Here is a 15,526-nt window from a genome sequence, read left to right on the forward strand (position 1 = left end):
AAATTCAATTAAGGGCTCCGTGGTCGCCTACCCAAGCTCCCAAGTACAGAGCCCACATGGGACCCCTTTTAGTCGTCTCTTACAGCAGGCAGAGGATGCTGTGGCTGTTATTCAACTGCCCCTACCCACAGGGGGACAACTATGATAAGGCTAGTTGCTTTACATTGCACCGACACAGATAGGTCTTATGACGATGATGGGACAGGAAAGGCCTAGGAATGGGAAGGAAACAGCCGTGGCCTTAATTAAGGTACAGCCCCATCATTTGCCTGGTGTGAAATGGGAAACGACAGAAAACCATTTTCCGGGCTGCCGATAGTGGGGTTCGAACCTATCCCCCGAATACTGGATACTGGCCGCACTTATGTTTCAAATTATCCGAAATTCATTTGCCTTGGTGTGGTATGTTTTCATGTTCTGGCCTCAGGAGATTAGTAAAACAATAACAGTAAGGATGCTTACCTCAAATATCTTGTACTTTTTCTTCAAACACGCAAACGAAGATAACAGATATACGCATACAAATCAAAGTAAAGCAAAATGTCACAAACGTCAAAAACGTGGTCGTCCCACGTGGTCCAAGTTGTCAAACTCAAATCGATCAATAGCAATCGGGAGATGTTTCTGCCAATAGGAGCTGCCGTATTCGTCACGTGGGCTTAGGGTGAGTGACGTGATGTACAACAGCGCGCCCACGCGAGTGGAGGGCAAAAGTATTCAGTCTGAGACGCGCTCTCGGAAGGGTAGGACCTATGCCGCTGTCAAACCCTTTCACGTGGTAGTGGTGGAGGTAATGTTCGGCAGTACGGTTCACTGCCGTCTCAATCATACATATATAGATTGAGACGGCGGTGGTTCGGTTATTGATGTTGGGGAGGAAGGGGCGTTATCGTTGAAGGAGGGATTGGATATGGGTGCGGTATAGCAGGCATTACTGAATGAAAACAGCTCATTTGCGAGCTTTAATCTGAAAATGCAACAACCCGACAACATTATCGAGATCATTTTGCAGTTGCTCACAATCTTGTAACTTATTTATTACTCTGTACAGAATAACATCATCTGCGTAAAGCCTTATCTCTGATTCCACTTCTTTACACATATCATTGATATATATAAGAAAACATAAAGGTCCAATAATACTGCCTTGAGGAATTGCCCTCTTAATTTTTACAGGCCAGATAAAGCTTCACCTACTATAATTCTCTGAGTTCTATTTTCTAGCCACCCATTCAGTCACTCTTTTATCTAGTCCAATTGCTTTCATTTTTGCCAGTAGTCTCCCATGATCTACCCTATCAAATGCCTTAGACAGGTCAGTCGCGATACAGTCCAATTGACCTCCTGAATCCAGGATATCTGCTATACCTTGCTGGAATCCTACAAGTTGTGCTTCAGTGGAATAAACTTTGTAACAGTATGGCTTCTTTTCTGTGTGTGTCCGCATATGAACAGTTAGGTCAGACTGCCTTTCTTTGTGAATGATTTGCCACAGACATTGCAACTGTAAGGTTTCTCGCTTGTATGGGTCCGCATATGATCGGTTAGTTTGCCTCTCTTTATGACTCGCCTGTATGTCTCCGCATATGTTCGGTAAGATTGCCTCTCTTTATGAATGTTTTTCCACAGACATTGCATCTGTTTGGCTTCTCGCCTGTATGGGTCCGCATATGATCGGTCAGACTGCCTTTCCTTGTGAATGATTTGCCACAGAAATTGCAGCTGTAGGACTTCTCGCCTGTATGGGTCCGCATTTGATCGGTCAGACTGCCTTTCCTTGTGAATGATTTGCCACAGACATTGCATCTGTATGACTTCTCGCCTGTATTGGACCGCATATGTTCCATTAGTGTGCCTCTCTTTATGACTCGCCTGTATGGCTCCGCATACGTTCGGTTAGTTTGCCTTTCTTTATGAATGATTCCTCATAGACATTGCAGCTGTATTGTTTCTCGCCAGTATGAGTCCGCATATGACCGGTTAGAATGCGTTTCTGTATGAATGATTTGCCACAGACATTGCAGCGGTAAAGCTTCTCGCCTGTATGGGTCAGCATATGATCGGTCAGGTTGCCTTTCTTTGTGAATGATTTGTCACAGACATTGCAGCTGTATGGCTTCTCGCCAGTATGGGTAAACATATGATCGATCAGACTGCCTTTCGTTGCGAATGCTTTGCCACAGACATTGCACTGTAAGGCTTCTCGCCTGTATGGGTCCGTATATGTTCAGTTAGGTTACCTCTCTGTATGAATGATTTGCCACAGACATTGCAGCTCTAAGGCTTCTCGCCTCTATGAATCCGCATATGTTTGGTTAGGTTACCTCCCTTTATGAATGATTTGCCACAGACATTGCAGCTGTATACCGTCTCGCCTGTATGGGTACGCAAATGAACGGTCAGACTACCTTTCGTTGCGAATGATTTGTCACAGACATTGCAGCTGTAAGGCTTCTCGCCTGTATGGGTACGCAAATGAACAGTCAGACTACCTTTCGTTGCGAATGATTTGTCACAGACATTGCAGCTGTAAGGCTTCTCGCCTGTATGGGTCCGCATATGTTCGGTTAGGTGACATCTCTGTATGAATGATTTGCCACAGACATTGCACCTGTTTGGCTTCTCGCCTGTATGGGTCCGCATATGATCGACCAGACTGCCTTTCGTTGCGAATGATTTACCACAGACATTGCAGCTGTAATGCTTCTCGCCTGTATGGATCCGCATATGTTCGGTTAGGGTACCTCTCTGTATGAATGATTTGCCACAGACATTGCAGCTGTAAGGCTTCTCGCCTGTATGGGTCCGCGTATGTTCGGTTAGCTTACCTCTCCTTATGAATGATTTGCCACAGACATTGCAGCTGTATACCGTCTCGCCTGTATGAGTACGCAAATGAACGGTCAGACTACCTTTCGTTGCGAATGATTTGTCACAGACATTGCAGCTGTATGGCTTCTCGCCTGTATAGGTCCGCATATGTTCGGTTAGGTTACCTCTCTGTATGAATGATTTGCCACAGACATTGCAGCTGTAAGGCTTCTCGCCTGTATGAATCAGCATATGTTTGGTTAGGTTAACTCTCTTTATGAATGATTTGCCACAGACATTGCAGCTGTAAGGCTTCTCGCCTGTATGGGTCCGCAAATGTTCGGTTAGATTACCTCTCTGTATGAATGATTTGCCACAGACATTGCACCTGTAAGGCTTCTCGCCTGTATGGGTCCGCATATGTTCGGTTAGGTTACTTCTCTGTATGAATGATTTGCCACAGACATTGCAATTGTAAGGCTTCTTGCCTGTATGGGTCCGCGTATGTTCGGTTAGCTTACCACTCCTTATGAATGATTTGCCACAGACATTGCAGCTGTATACCGTCTCGCCTGTATGGGTACGCGAATGAACGGTCAGACTGCCTTTCCTTGTGAATGATTTGCCACAGACATTGCATCTGTATGACTTCTCGCCTGTATTGGACCGCATATGTTCCATTAGTGTGCCTCTCTTTATGACTCGCCTGTATGGCTCCGCATACGTTCGGTTAGTTTGCCTTTCTTTATGAATGATTCCTCATAGACATTGCAGCTGTATTGTTTCTCGCCAGTATGAGTCCGCATATGACCGGTTAGAATGCGTTTCTGTATGAATGATTTGCCACAGACATTGCAGCGGTAAAGCTTCTCGCCTGTATGGGTCAGCATATGATCGGTCAGGTTGCCTTTCTTTGTGAATGATTTGTCACAGACATTGCAGCTGTATGGCTTCTCGCCAGTATGGGTAAACATATGATCGATCAGACTGCCTTTCGTTGCGAATGCTTTGCCACAGACATTGCACTGTAAGGCTTCTCGCCTGTATTGGTCCGTATATGTTCAGTTAGGTTACCTCTCTGTATGAATGATTTGCCACAGACATTGCAGCTCTAAGGCTTCTCGCCTCTATGAATCCGCATATGTTTGGTTAGGTTACCTCCCTTTATGAATGATTTGCCACAGACATTGCAGCTGTATACCGTCTCGCCTGTATGGGTACGCAAATGAACGGTCAGACTACCTTTCGTTGCGAATGATTTGTCACAGACATTGCAGCTGTAAGGCTTCTCGCCTGTATGGGTACGCAAATGAACAGTCAGACTACCTTTCGTTGCGAATGATTTGTCACAGACATTGCAGCTGTAAGGCTTCTCGCCTGTATGGGTCCGCATATGTTCGGTTAGGTGACATCTCTGTATGAATGATTTGCCACAGACATTGCACCTGTTTGGCTTCTCGCCTGTATGGGTCCGCATATGATCGACCAGACTGCCTTTCGTTGCGAATGATTTACCACAGACATTGCAGCTGTAATGCTTCTCGCCTGTATGGATCCGCATATGTTCGGTTAGGGTACCTCTCTGTATGAATGATTTGCCACAGACATTGCAGCTGTAAGGCTTCTCGCCTGTATGGGTCCGCGTATGTTCGGTTAGCTTACCTCTCCTTATGAATGATTTGCCACAGACATTGCAGCTGTATACCGTCTCGCCTGTATGAGTACGCAAATGAACGGTCAGACTACCTTTCGTTGCGAATGATTTGTCACAGACATTGCAGCTGTATGGCTTCTCGCCTGTATAGGTCCGCATATGTTCGGTTAGGTTACCTCTCTGTATGAATGATTTGCCACAGACATTGCAACTGTAAGGCTTCTCGCCTGTATGAATCAGCATATGTTTGGTTAGGTTAACTCTCTTTATGAATGATTTGCCACAGACATTGCAGCTGTAAGGCTTCTCGCCTGTATGGGTCCGCAAATGTTCGGTTAGATTACCTCTCTGTATGAATGATTTGCCACAGACATTGCACCTGTAAGGCTTCTCGCCTGTATGGGTCCGCATATGTTCGGTTAGGTTACTTCTCTGTATGAATGATTTGCCACAGACATTGCAATTGTAAGGCTTCTTGCCTGTATGGGTCCGCGTATGTTCGGTTAGCTTACCACTCCTTATGAATGATTTGCCACAGACATTGCAGCTGTATACCGTCTCGCCTGTATGGGTACGCGAATGAACGGTCAGACTGCCTTTCCTTGTGAATGATTTGCCACAGACATTGCATCTGTATGACTTCTCGCCTGTATTGGACCGCATATGTTCCATTAGTGTGCCTCTCTTTATGACTCGCCTGTATGGCTCCGCATACGTTCGGTTAGTTTGCCTTTCTTTATGAATGATTCCTCATAGACATTGCAGCTGTATTGTTTCTCGCCAGTATGAGTCCGCATATGACCGGTTAGAATGCGTTTCTGTATGAATGATTTGCCACAGACATTGCAGCGGTAAAGCTTCTCGCCTGTATGGGTCAGCATATGATCGGTCAGGTTGCCTTTCTTTGTGAATGATTTGTCACAGACATTGCAGCTGTATGGCTTCTCGCCAGTATGGGTAAACATATGATCGATCAGACTGCCTTTCGTTGCGAATGCTTTGCCACAGACATTGCACTGTAAGGCTTCTCGCCTGTATGGGTCCGTATATGTTCAGTTAGGTTACCTCTCTGTATGAATGATTTGCCACAGACATTGCAGCTCTAAGGCTTCTCGCCTCTATGAATCCGCATATGTTTGGTTAGGTTACCTCCCTTTATGAATGATTTGCCACAGACATTGCAGCTGTATACCGTCTCGCCTGTATGGGTACGCAAATGAACGGTCAGACTACCTTTCGTTGCGAATGATTTGTCACAGACATTGCAGCTGTAAGGCTTCTCGCCTGTATGGGTACGCAAATGAACAGTCAGACTACCTTTCGTTGCGAATGATTTGTCACAGACATTGCAGCTGTAAGGCTTCTCGCCTGTATGGGTCCGCATATGTTCGGTTAGGTGACATCTCTGTATGAATGATTTGCCACAGACATTGCACCTGTTTGGCTTCTCGCCTGTATGGGTCCGCATATGATCGACCAGACTGCCTTTCGTTGCGAATGATTTACCACAGACATTGCAGCTGTAATGCTTCTCGCCTGTATGGATCCGCATATGTTCGGTTAGGGTACCTCTCTGTATGAATGATTTGCCACAGACATTGCAGCTGTAAGGCTTCTCGCCTGTATGGGTCCGCGTATGTTCGGTTAGCTTACCTCTCCTTATGAATGATTTGCCACAGACATTGCAGCTGTATACCGTCTCGCCTGTATGAGTACGCAAATGAACGGTCAGACTACCTTTCGTTGCGAATGATTTGTCACAGACATTGCAGCTGTATGGCTTCTCGCCTGTATAGGTCCGCATATGTTCGGTTAGGTTACCTCTCTGTATGAATGATTTGCCACAGACATTGCACCTGTAAGGCTTCTCGCCTGTATGGGTCCGCATATGTTCGGTTAGGTTACTTCTCTGTATGAATGATTTGCCACAGACATTGCAATTGTAAGGCTTCTTGCCTGTATGGGTCCGCGTATGTTCGGTTAGCTTACCACTCCTTATGAATGATTTGCCACAGACATTGCAGCTGTATACCGTCTCGCCTGTATGGGTACGCGAATGAACGGTCAGACTGCCTTTCGTTGCGAATGATTTGCCACAGACATTGCAGCTGTAAGGCTTCTCGCCTGTATGGGTCCGCATATGTTCGGTTAGGTTACCTCTCTGTATGAATGATTTGCCACAGACATTGCAACTGTAAAGCTTCTCGCCTGTATGGGTCCGCATATGACCGGTTAGACTGCCTACCTGTATGAATGACTTGCTACAGACATTGCAACTGTTTGGCTTCTTTCCTGTTTGAGTCAGCTTGTGATAAGATATACTGCTTTTCTTGACAAATGATTTGCAACATACAGTGCAAAAGGGAGGGTTGATGCCTGTCTGAATACCGATGTGACCTGCTAGTTTTTTCCAGCTGAAGGATTTTACACAGACGTTGCTGCAGCATCGGTTCTCGCCCGTGTGAGACCGCATATATTCTGGACTTTTCCTGAAATTTTTATGAGATACTGAGCATTCGTTTATAATCCCACCTTTATGCGATCGCGTGTCCCCAGTCAGCATTTTCCTCTTTGTAAAGCAATTATCAGAAAATCCGCACACTTGGAGCGGGTGGATCCTGAGGTGTTTCGACAAGCTGCTTCGGCTACATAACACCTTTCCGCAGTGATCGCACTTGAAGGGTAGATCCTCCTTGTGTCTCTTCAGATGTCGCAAGAGGTCCAACTTCCTAGCCCGGACTTCACTGCACACAGTACACCTGTAACTAGATGATCCGCCATCCGGAGGTTGATGATCTCTATAGCTCACCTCGGGTCTCGATCTACAGTGACAAATTAAAACCATGTGACCAATAGTTCAACAGCCAAATCCACTACAACTCTAACACAGGGGATTTGCTACTGGTCATTCCAATCACTGATATCCAGTGCAGAGAGCTCGTTACTCATAAACATTACATTCCTGAAAGTAAACATCATCTGAGGTTAAATTTCAAAAGCTCTCACTTGTTACGAGAATATGTTGCGTCTTTTCTTCATCACGATATGAGGCCCAAGAAACTTGTCACGGTTTAGAAATGTACGAGTTAATAGACAACCTCATTTGAAGAAAGCATGAGAAGTGGTCCAGCCTAAAAGGGTAAATACTCATACAAACTCTTTAATCCAGCACATATTATTCTATCGAAATCCGTAGTCTGTTCTCCTACACAAAGAACGGCCTATGCTTTGGAGTTTTGATCTTGTTGAAGCACTCTGCGCTTTGTTGCAGGGAAGTAATAACTTTTGTAAAGGACCTTGTTCTTGAGGTTGTTTGAGAGAATGTCTGTGCTGTATATATTAATAAAATTGAGAACGTTTGCCGACATTCAGCAAGATCTGTTGAAACACGGCTAATCTTTTATGAATGTTATTTTGTCATACAAATATACATATTGTATTTGTACATTTTTATATCACTATAGCATTTTATTATGTCACTGTGTCGATTTTCCGAAATATGTATCTTTGATGTGCAATCAAACATAGCCAACCTATATATAAGACGGTAGGTTTATACAAGGACGTTCTTACTTACTACCATGTACTACATCAGTCTACGTCTTAATTCCTGTATTTAACACGGTAGCCACTAATTACGATGAAATCCTGGCAAAGCTGAAATATAACAAGTATACGACGGCTCTCTCGCTAGCATTGATACTGTCTTTTCTCCTCGAGACACTGCTATTAAAGACATTATGAAGGCAACAAAGAATATGGCATTGGTGGTAGCGTTTTATTACAATGTCCTAAAATGCTAATTTTGAAACCAAACGCAACCTATCATGCCCTTGAATATTCTTACAAGTATTACTTTAACAATACGGATAGAAGGAGCATGGAAATCAAGGCTTGAGAAAAAATTCGAGATGACAAAGACGTTGAATTGCACCGTAGTGGATATTGCTGCTATGTAAAAGAAGGAATATTATTCTATTTATTTCAAAAGATCACAGGCAACGTGATTATTTTTAGTGGATTCATAACATAGTTGGATAGCATCCAATTCTGAGCCTGTCTCCCCACCACAGAGTAGTTCTACATATTCTACGGAAGAAGGGCGGGAAATGCAAATATCTTGGTTAAAGGTGAGATCCGCTTACAACTGCGACATGGGAAAATCGATCACGCAGGCTAAAATATATCGTAACATTGACTGGTACATTCCAATTCATGCTGTATGAACTGAATTCACATGGCCCAGTCGAATGCATGACTGGCTCACAGGCAAAGTAATGGGAGGCTCGACCATGTATTGTTACTGCCCTCTTTGGAGAAAATAAGTGGACAAATGAAAAGGGGACATTGATTCCAGATATGACAGACTAAATCTCTTGATCATCAAACAAGATATTGATGTTGACACCACTAGACAACAGGGGGCAGAAAATACGACACTGCATGGTATGTCATGCGTTCTGTGGCATATCAACACCAAGCAAAGGTGCAAAAGTCTGTAACCCTTCTTCTAGTGACAAGTAATTTATCAGGTTCACAATTAGTTTTCAGTAAAATAATGTTTCATTTAGCATTGATAAATATTCTACACCAACCAGCTATATTGCTGAAACACATGGCACTTCCCAGGTGACGGATACGGGTTCCCCGCTGGCCTGCCGATGAACTTGAGCAAAATATAAAAGCTCTCGCGTACCAAACATGTACAAAGTCTTTAATGGTAACTTTGGCGGAGATGGAGTCGTTCACTAGGGACCAGATGGCGGAAGAGGTACACTAAATTTCTGGAAGTTAATGCAGAAAAGAGGGTAGCGTTTCTTCTCTAGAGGAGTGGCTGCAAAAGGCATCTGTTCTCCATGTCCGCAGGTGCGTTACTACCTTCCGTCATGAGCACTTAAATGCTTCAAGACAAGCCGGCCGTAAAATAATGCCGTTACATCATTACAGAAATATTACTCATGGTATCGGAGCCAATGTTAGTGCAGCCCCTGGAAGGGAGGCGCATTGGCAGTGCCCAGTCAGCATGAAAAGTATGCTAGGGTTACCGTCGCACGGGCTGTTACGGCTAACTATGCTAGTACCCCCATTTTGTACCCCATCATTGATTTATGCCTGGGTGAAGTAGCGAATACGCCACTGCACTTGAGAGAAGGCTTGTAGGCATCTGAGAGGTGCGGAAAAAAGGATGGAATGGAGAAAAGTCATGTGAAAAGAGGTGTTGTTACTAACTGGTGTACAACAGAAACCGAAGAACAGCTCATGGTGTTGACATTGTCATATCAGCTAAATTTGACGGTTCAGTCTCCGAGGTGCAAAAGTTTGACAATCGCTTGATGTAACTCGTCCGCATTGGAGAGAGAAGGAAATTCCAATTATTCAGCGCAACGCTCCACAAACTGACGTGCGCATGGAAACCAAAGATGCGTTCTGGGCACCGCCTGACAAGAAGACCGCTGACGATCTTATCGCTGCCGCTGATCTGAATGGACGTGTCGGACCGAGGAAAGAAGAACAAACAGTCCATGGCGTTCATGGACATGGAGAAAAGAACGACGATGCCCAACAAATTCGCGATTATGCAGAAACTGACACCGCAAACACACGGTTCAAAAAGAGTGATATTCATCTACTCTGTACTACAGTGGCTCCCATCCAATTCGCATTGACTACATCCTTGTGAGTGGGTGAAATCTCGAAGATGTTCTAGAGATAACAGTTGTCCCTTATTAAATCAATTGCGATGCAACAACGACCAGTCATCTAAGCTGTGGATAAAGTCACCAAGAGCCCAATACTTCACAGGAAATAGACAAATTGGGATCAAATGGTTGCCCCTGAAGAAGGAGACTAACGTCGTTGCAAAAGTTACAGAGTCACAAATCACCATAGTTGAAGTCAGCCGGACTAAACTGAAAGACGCCTTTCGCTCTATTCCTGGAACAATTAAGTCAGGGCGACGACAACGAAGGATTAAACATGATATATGGCCAAGGAATGAAGATGTTAAATATGCAGTACGGTTGAAGAAGCAGTTGTACCACGAGTTTCTTGCTCGTTGGAATGCCTACAAGGCAGCCACTCGTAAAATGAAGCAGGTATTTGCCGTAACAAAATCAAACCGGTAGGCAGGTCTATATGTGAAACATGACATGCGCGAATTCTAGCGGAATTTTTAACGGCTAGTCAATCGAGCCATCGCAAAACGTCAGAAGTCCAACGTTTTTACGGCATCAATGAGGAAACAGACGATTTGCTACTGGACAGGCGGGAAGCGCGAGTACACTGGTGGAACTATTTTGACAACATCTCAATCATGGAATTTCCGTATCTACCAATCCTAATCACCTCCGCTGTTGAAGGCCCAATGTAGGAAAATGACGTCACTGAAGTCCAGACTATGCTGAAGGAAATGAAACCAGGGAAAGCCATCTGTCCCGATTATCTATAAGCAGAGTTTTGTTTCTCTCAATGGGGGGATGCAGCAGTGTGGCTAAAGCAAGCTTTTCAACCATATCATCAAAGAAGATCAAAAACAAACAGACTAGCGACGGATTATCAATTCAGAAATAGGGGAAGCCCTGCCAATTTTTCTAATCACGGCCCGAACATACTTTTGAGCCTCGCAATGAGAGACTTAGAACAAATCTTCGACAAAAGGATTAGCGATTTAGACAAACATACAACAAGCCAAGCTGGATTTGTGTAAAATTGTAACGCAATAGGAGAAACCCATGCTGCCGGACAATTACTTGAGAAATACTGTGAAAAGAATAAGAGGCTTCATCACAAATTTCTGGACCCTTAGAAGCCCTTCCATCGGGTACTTCATGACCTAATCAGTCAGCCCTACAAGTACATGGCATTCCAGAGCACCTTCCTGAGAGGGTATAATTGCTCTACAAAGAACAAATGAGTTGTGTTCAAGCTGCCGCAGGAGCGTCTGATGACTTCCGCATAACTGTAGGAGTCCATCAAGGCCCCGGCTTATCACCACTGCAGCTTATTCTTGTGATGGACATAATTACCACAAACCTGCGCAGTCCAATACCATGGGCACTTCTCTAAGCAAATGATATCATTTGGCTGAAGAGAATAAGCTAGACCTGCAGCGTCAAACAGAAGACTGGAACAATCGACTAGCGCAATAAGCCCCGCGCCTCAACAAGAACAAGACAGAATACATTGCATTACATCATCGAGAAGTTGGAACCATGCATGTCGACGTTGAAGATATAGCACGAGTAGAGATATTTAAGTATATTGGCTCCACAATCTATGATTATGGCCGACTTACTGATGAAATCAACTTAAGGATATATAAAGCCTGACTGAAGTGGAGAATGACAACAGGCGCCCTTCCGAACTTTGGATGAAGGGCCATCTCTAAACTAAGTTCTACCGAACTGATATCTGTCCTATCGATATCCATCCTGTCGTTTTCTACGGCAACGAATGCTGACCAGCTCTAGAGGTAGAACGCCAACTAAGCATCATGGATACAAAGTTGCTTAGGTGGAAGGCTGGCATAATTAGACTAGATCACATTTCAAATGATGTTATTAGAAAACGTTTTGGCATTGCAGCGATCCAGAAGAAAATTGGGGAAAGGCGTGTGCGCTGGTTTGGTCATGTGTTGCGTGTAGAGGACGATACATTGGGAAAGTCAGAGTATTACACAGAAAGTCGGTGAAAAGAGGCGCTAGGGACGAACCAGACAGCATAGACTGCTAAAGTGCACAACGGCCTGAAAGTTGGAAGACTACATGCAGACATGGCCCGAGACCGAACTAACTGGAGTCAATGAACCACAACACCGGACCCTGCCACCAGATGCAGACTGATGAATATTCTGTTACAAAAATGAAATGCAATGGATATTTTACACATCCTAACATTCAAATTAGTTTATTGTATGTTCAATTTTTCTCCCCTAATGCCTATGTCCGATATCTATAAAAATTTATTTTCACAAAATAGTGTTTGAATGTCTGAACGCTTCTGGATTTCGTGTTTAAGTGACTCTTATAAATGCATTGTGAAGAAAAACTTATAACTCAAAAAAATAAAAAATGGGTATATCTGTTTTTAATGGGAAGGATAGTTTGAATATCCGGTGAAATTCTACGAGTACCTACAAGAGGGGATTCCGTCAGTGTATTCTAGCCTGAATAGAATTTTGCAATTCATATTTCTACTTACATACGTCATAGACAGCAGACGATCATATTAATCAGTTTGTTATTTTCACTCCGATCACGCCTATAAATATGAAGACCATGGAGGGGTGGCACAAAGTGGTCAGCTCAGGGCCATGTGACACTCAACGCTCTAAAGCTGGAAGGAAGCCACATAACTAAGTGGTTAGTTCAGGACCATGTGTCTCTACACAATCGGAAGTAAGCCTCATCACTATTTAGCTCAGGACGATGTGTCTCTCCACAAATGGAAGGTAATCTCATCACTAATTGGTAACCTCAGAAATACGTGTATTTCCACAAGTCAGCAATTAGGAAATTTTATGAATCTTAAAATCTTTTCTTATGTAATTCAATACCCAACTGGCATGGCAAATAGTTTAGACATTTTAAAGGAAGTCATTTTGCGGCATGATATTTGTAGACTGCTGAAATGAGAGTGAGGAAACAATAGCGCCTGAGGTGAGATCTAAAACAAAGTGCGAAGTAGCAGATAAGATCCGGTCGACTGAATCCTTCAGACGCATCTAAAATCTATGATGTAAAATGGACTAGGCTACGTAGACAATGGACTGTCCTCTGACATATATGCCATGAAAAAAGAAGACACATAAAATGCATGTCGCTTTGCTGGTCTCTGCACAAAATATGTTTATAACGTAGAAAGCTTTCCGATCACGCCTATAAATATGAAGACCATGGAGGAGTGGCACAAAGTGGTCAGCTCAGGGCCATGTGACACTCAACGCTCTAAAGCTGGAAGGAAGCCACATAACTAAGTGGTTAGTTCAGGACCATGTGTCTCTACACAATCGGAAGTAAACCTCATCACTATTTAGCTCAGGACGATGTGTCTCTCCACAAATGGAAGGTAATCTCATCACTAATTGGTAACCTCAGAAATACGTGTATTTCCACAAGTCAGCAATTAGGAAATTTTATGAATCTTAAAATCTTTTCTTAATTCAATACCCAACTGCCATGGCAAATAGTTTAGACATTTTAAAGGAAGTCATTTAAGTTGCGGCATGATATTTGTAGACTGCTGAAATGAGAGTGAGGAAACAATAGCGCCTGAGGTGAGATCTAAAACAAAGTGGGAAGTGGCAGATAAGATCCGGTCGACTGAATCCTTCAGAAGCATCTAAAATCTATGATGTAAAATGGACTGAGCTACGTAGACAATGGACTGTCCTCTGACATATATGCCATGAAAAAAGAAGACACATAAAATGCATGTCGCTTTGCTGGTCTCTGCACAAAATATGTTTAGAACGTAGAAAGCTTATTTAGACTCCATCAAAAATAGAAATATGATTTTGTGTGTGAAAAGGATTCATAAGCAACATTTTTACTGGTGGTCATAATACAAGATTGTTCTCTAACGTAGCCTATTGTGTCCTGTTACACATGAATTACAAAGAAACAGAAAGTGTGAGCTGGCACTTGGTAGTTCTGAGGACCGACATGAATATTTCTTGCCACTAGTTGTGAGAGTACAGTAGGAACAAGTCAGTGCATCACATAAGAGCCGAGAAGACTCTAACCACTCACTAAATCAAATAAACCATTCAGGATTCATAGTTTCCATCACAAATCTGGTTTGAAGTCAAACCTTAGGCTATGACTAGCCATCGCATGACCTGCTGATACAAGGGCTTGGTTAAGAGCACCAATCCGAGACTATACAATCATTTCCCACGGATTATCAAAGATCATTTCACACAGTAACCAACAAAGGTGTGACAGCAAAAAATTAATTAGCGATGTCACAATTACAGTTCAAAAACACTACTGCATTAAATGTTTTAAAACAGGACATACACTTGTGGTACTTTGTAAGGTCAGTGACAATAATTACACTTTTGAAAGAATATTATATCACTACGTTATTTACCTATTCTTATTATTATTATTATTAGTATAGGGCAACAAGTTAGATACATATATACAAATATATAGTATTTACAAATGTACACAGACAAGAAACATGTTTTATAGCAGAATGTCCAGTTGAGTGATCCTCTGTATGGCTTCCTCTGTTGGTTCGAAAAAGTCACTCGGGCTACCTGTGTAGGAACGTCGTGTACATTCACTTACAATATGGGAATCATCTGTCAAGATGCACCACAGTCGCACGCTGGTGATGAGATATATTTCCACTTATAAAGGGCATCCCTGCGTCGTCCATGATTTGTTCCCACCCAATTCAGAGTGGTCCAAATCTTACGCGGTAGATGATGTTCACCAGAAAAGATGTTGTGTAAGGAACTGTCTGTGGCAAGTTTCCAGCGACTTCTCCATTCCTCTAAAGGGTGAAAATTCCCATCAGCCAATGCGACAGCATTATGCAAAGATGGGTGTCGTGACTCCAACCTCGTTACCTTGAGAACAGGAATATCATCCAAAACAGGCAGTTGAGGCTTCATTTCTATCTTCTTGAACTCTCGGATGGGAGCATTTTATCTTTTTAAAACAGGTGGCATTATACCTGACAGAATTGGGAGCCAATAAAGGGATGTGGACTGGATAGTACCAGATATTAACCGCAAGCTAACATTCAGTTGAGTACCAATTAGTCTTGTATATGGGCTATCCAGCCAAACTGGTGCACAGTACTCACCACACGAGAATACCAGTCCCAAAGCAGATCAAAGTCTTTGCTGATGAACCCCAACTTGAGCCATACAATTTCTGAAGGATAATATTACGTGTTTTGAGCTTTTTTGACAGATTCATAAGATGTTGTTTGTATGATAGTGTGCGATCAAGTGTAATCCACAAATATTTGGGATAGCTGCTATGCCGAAGTTCCTGGTGTCAAAAACGTATGTGAAGTTTAATGCCAGCTTTGCGATTATTCAGG

The 15,526-nt window shown here is 43.3% G+C and overlaps 1 protein-coding gene and 1 pseudogene across 1 annotated transcript; both read right to left on the minus strand.

Annotated features, from left to right (window-relative positions):
- Positions 1–1,149: 1,149 nt before the first annotated feature.
- On the minus strand, positions 1,150–5,128 carry LOC137503278 (zinc finger protein 836-like). The gene is given in 5 exon segments (XM_068230824.1): positions 1,150–2,324; positions 2,409–2,828; positions 2,997–3,299; positions 4,054–4,473; positions 4,558–5,128. Coding segments are annotated over 5 exon segments (1,890 nt in total). The 3' UTR covers positions 1,150–2,148.
- Positions 5,129–5,165: 37 nt separating this feature from the next.
- LOC137503279 (zinc finger protein ZFP2-like) lies at positions 5,166–15,089 on the minus strand (annotated as a pseudogene).
- Positions 15,090–15,526: the final 437 nt, after the last annotated feature.

This window comes from Anabrus simplex, chromosome X (genome assembly GCF_040414725.1).
Source record: "Anabrus simplex isolate iqAnaSimp1 chromosome X, ASM4041472v1, whole genome shotgun sequence".
Classification (NCBI taxonomy): domain Eukaryota; kingdom Metazoa; phylum Arthropoda; class Insecta; order Orthoptera; family Tettigoniidae; genus Anabrus; species Anabrus simplex.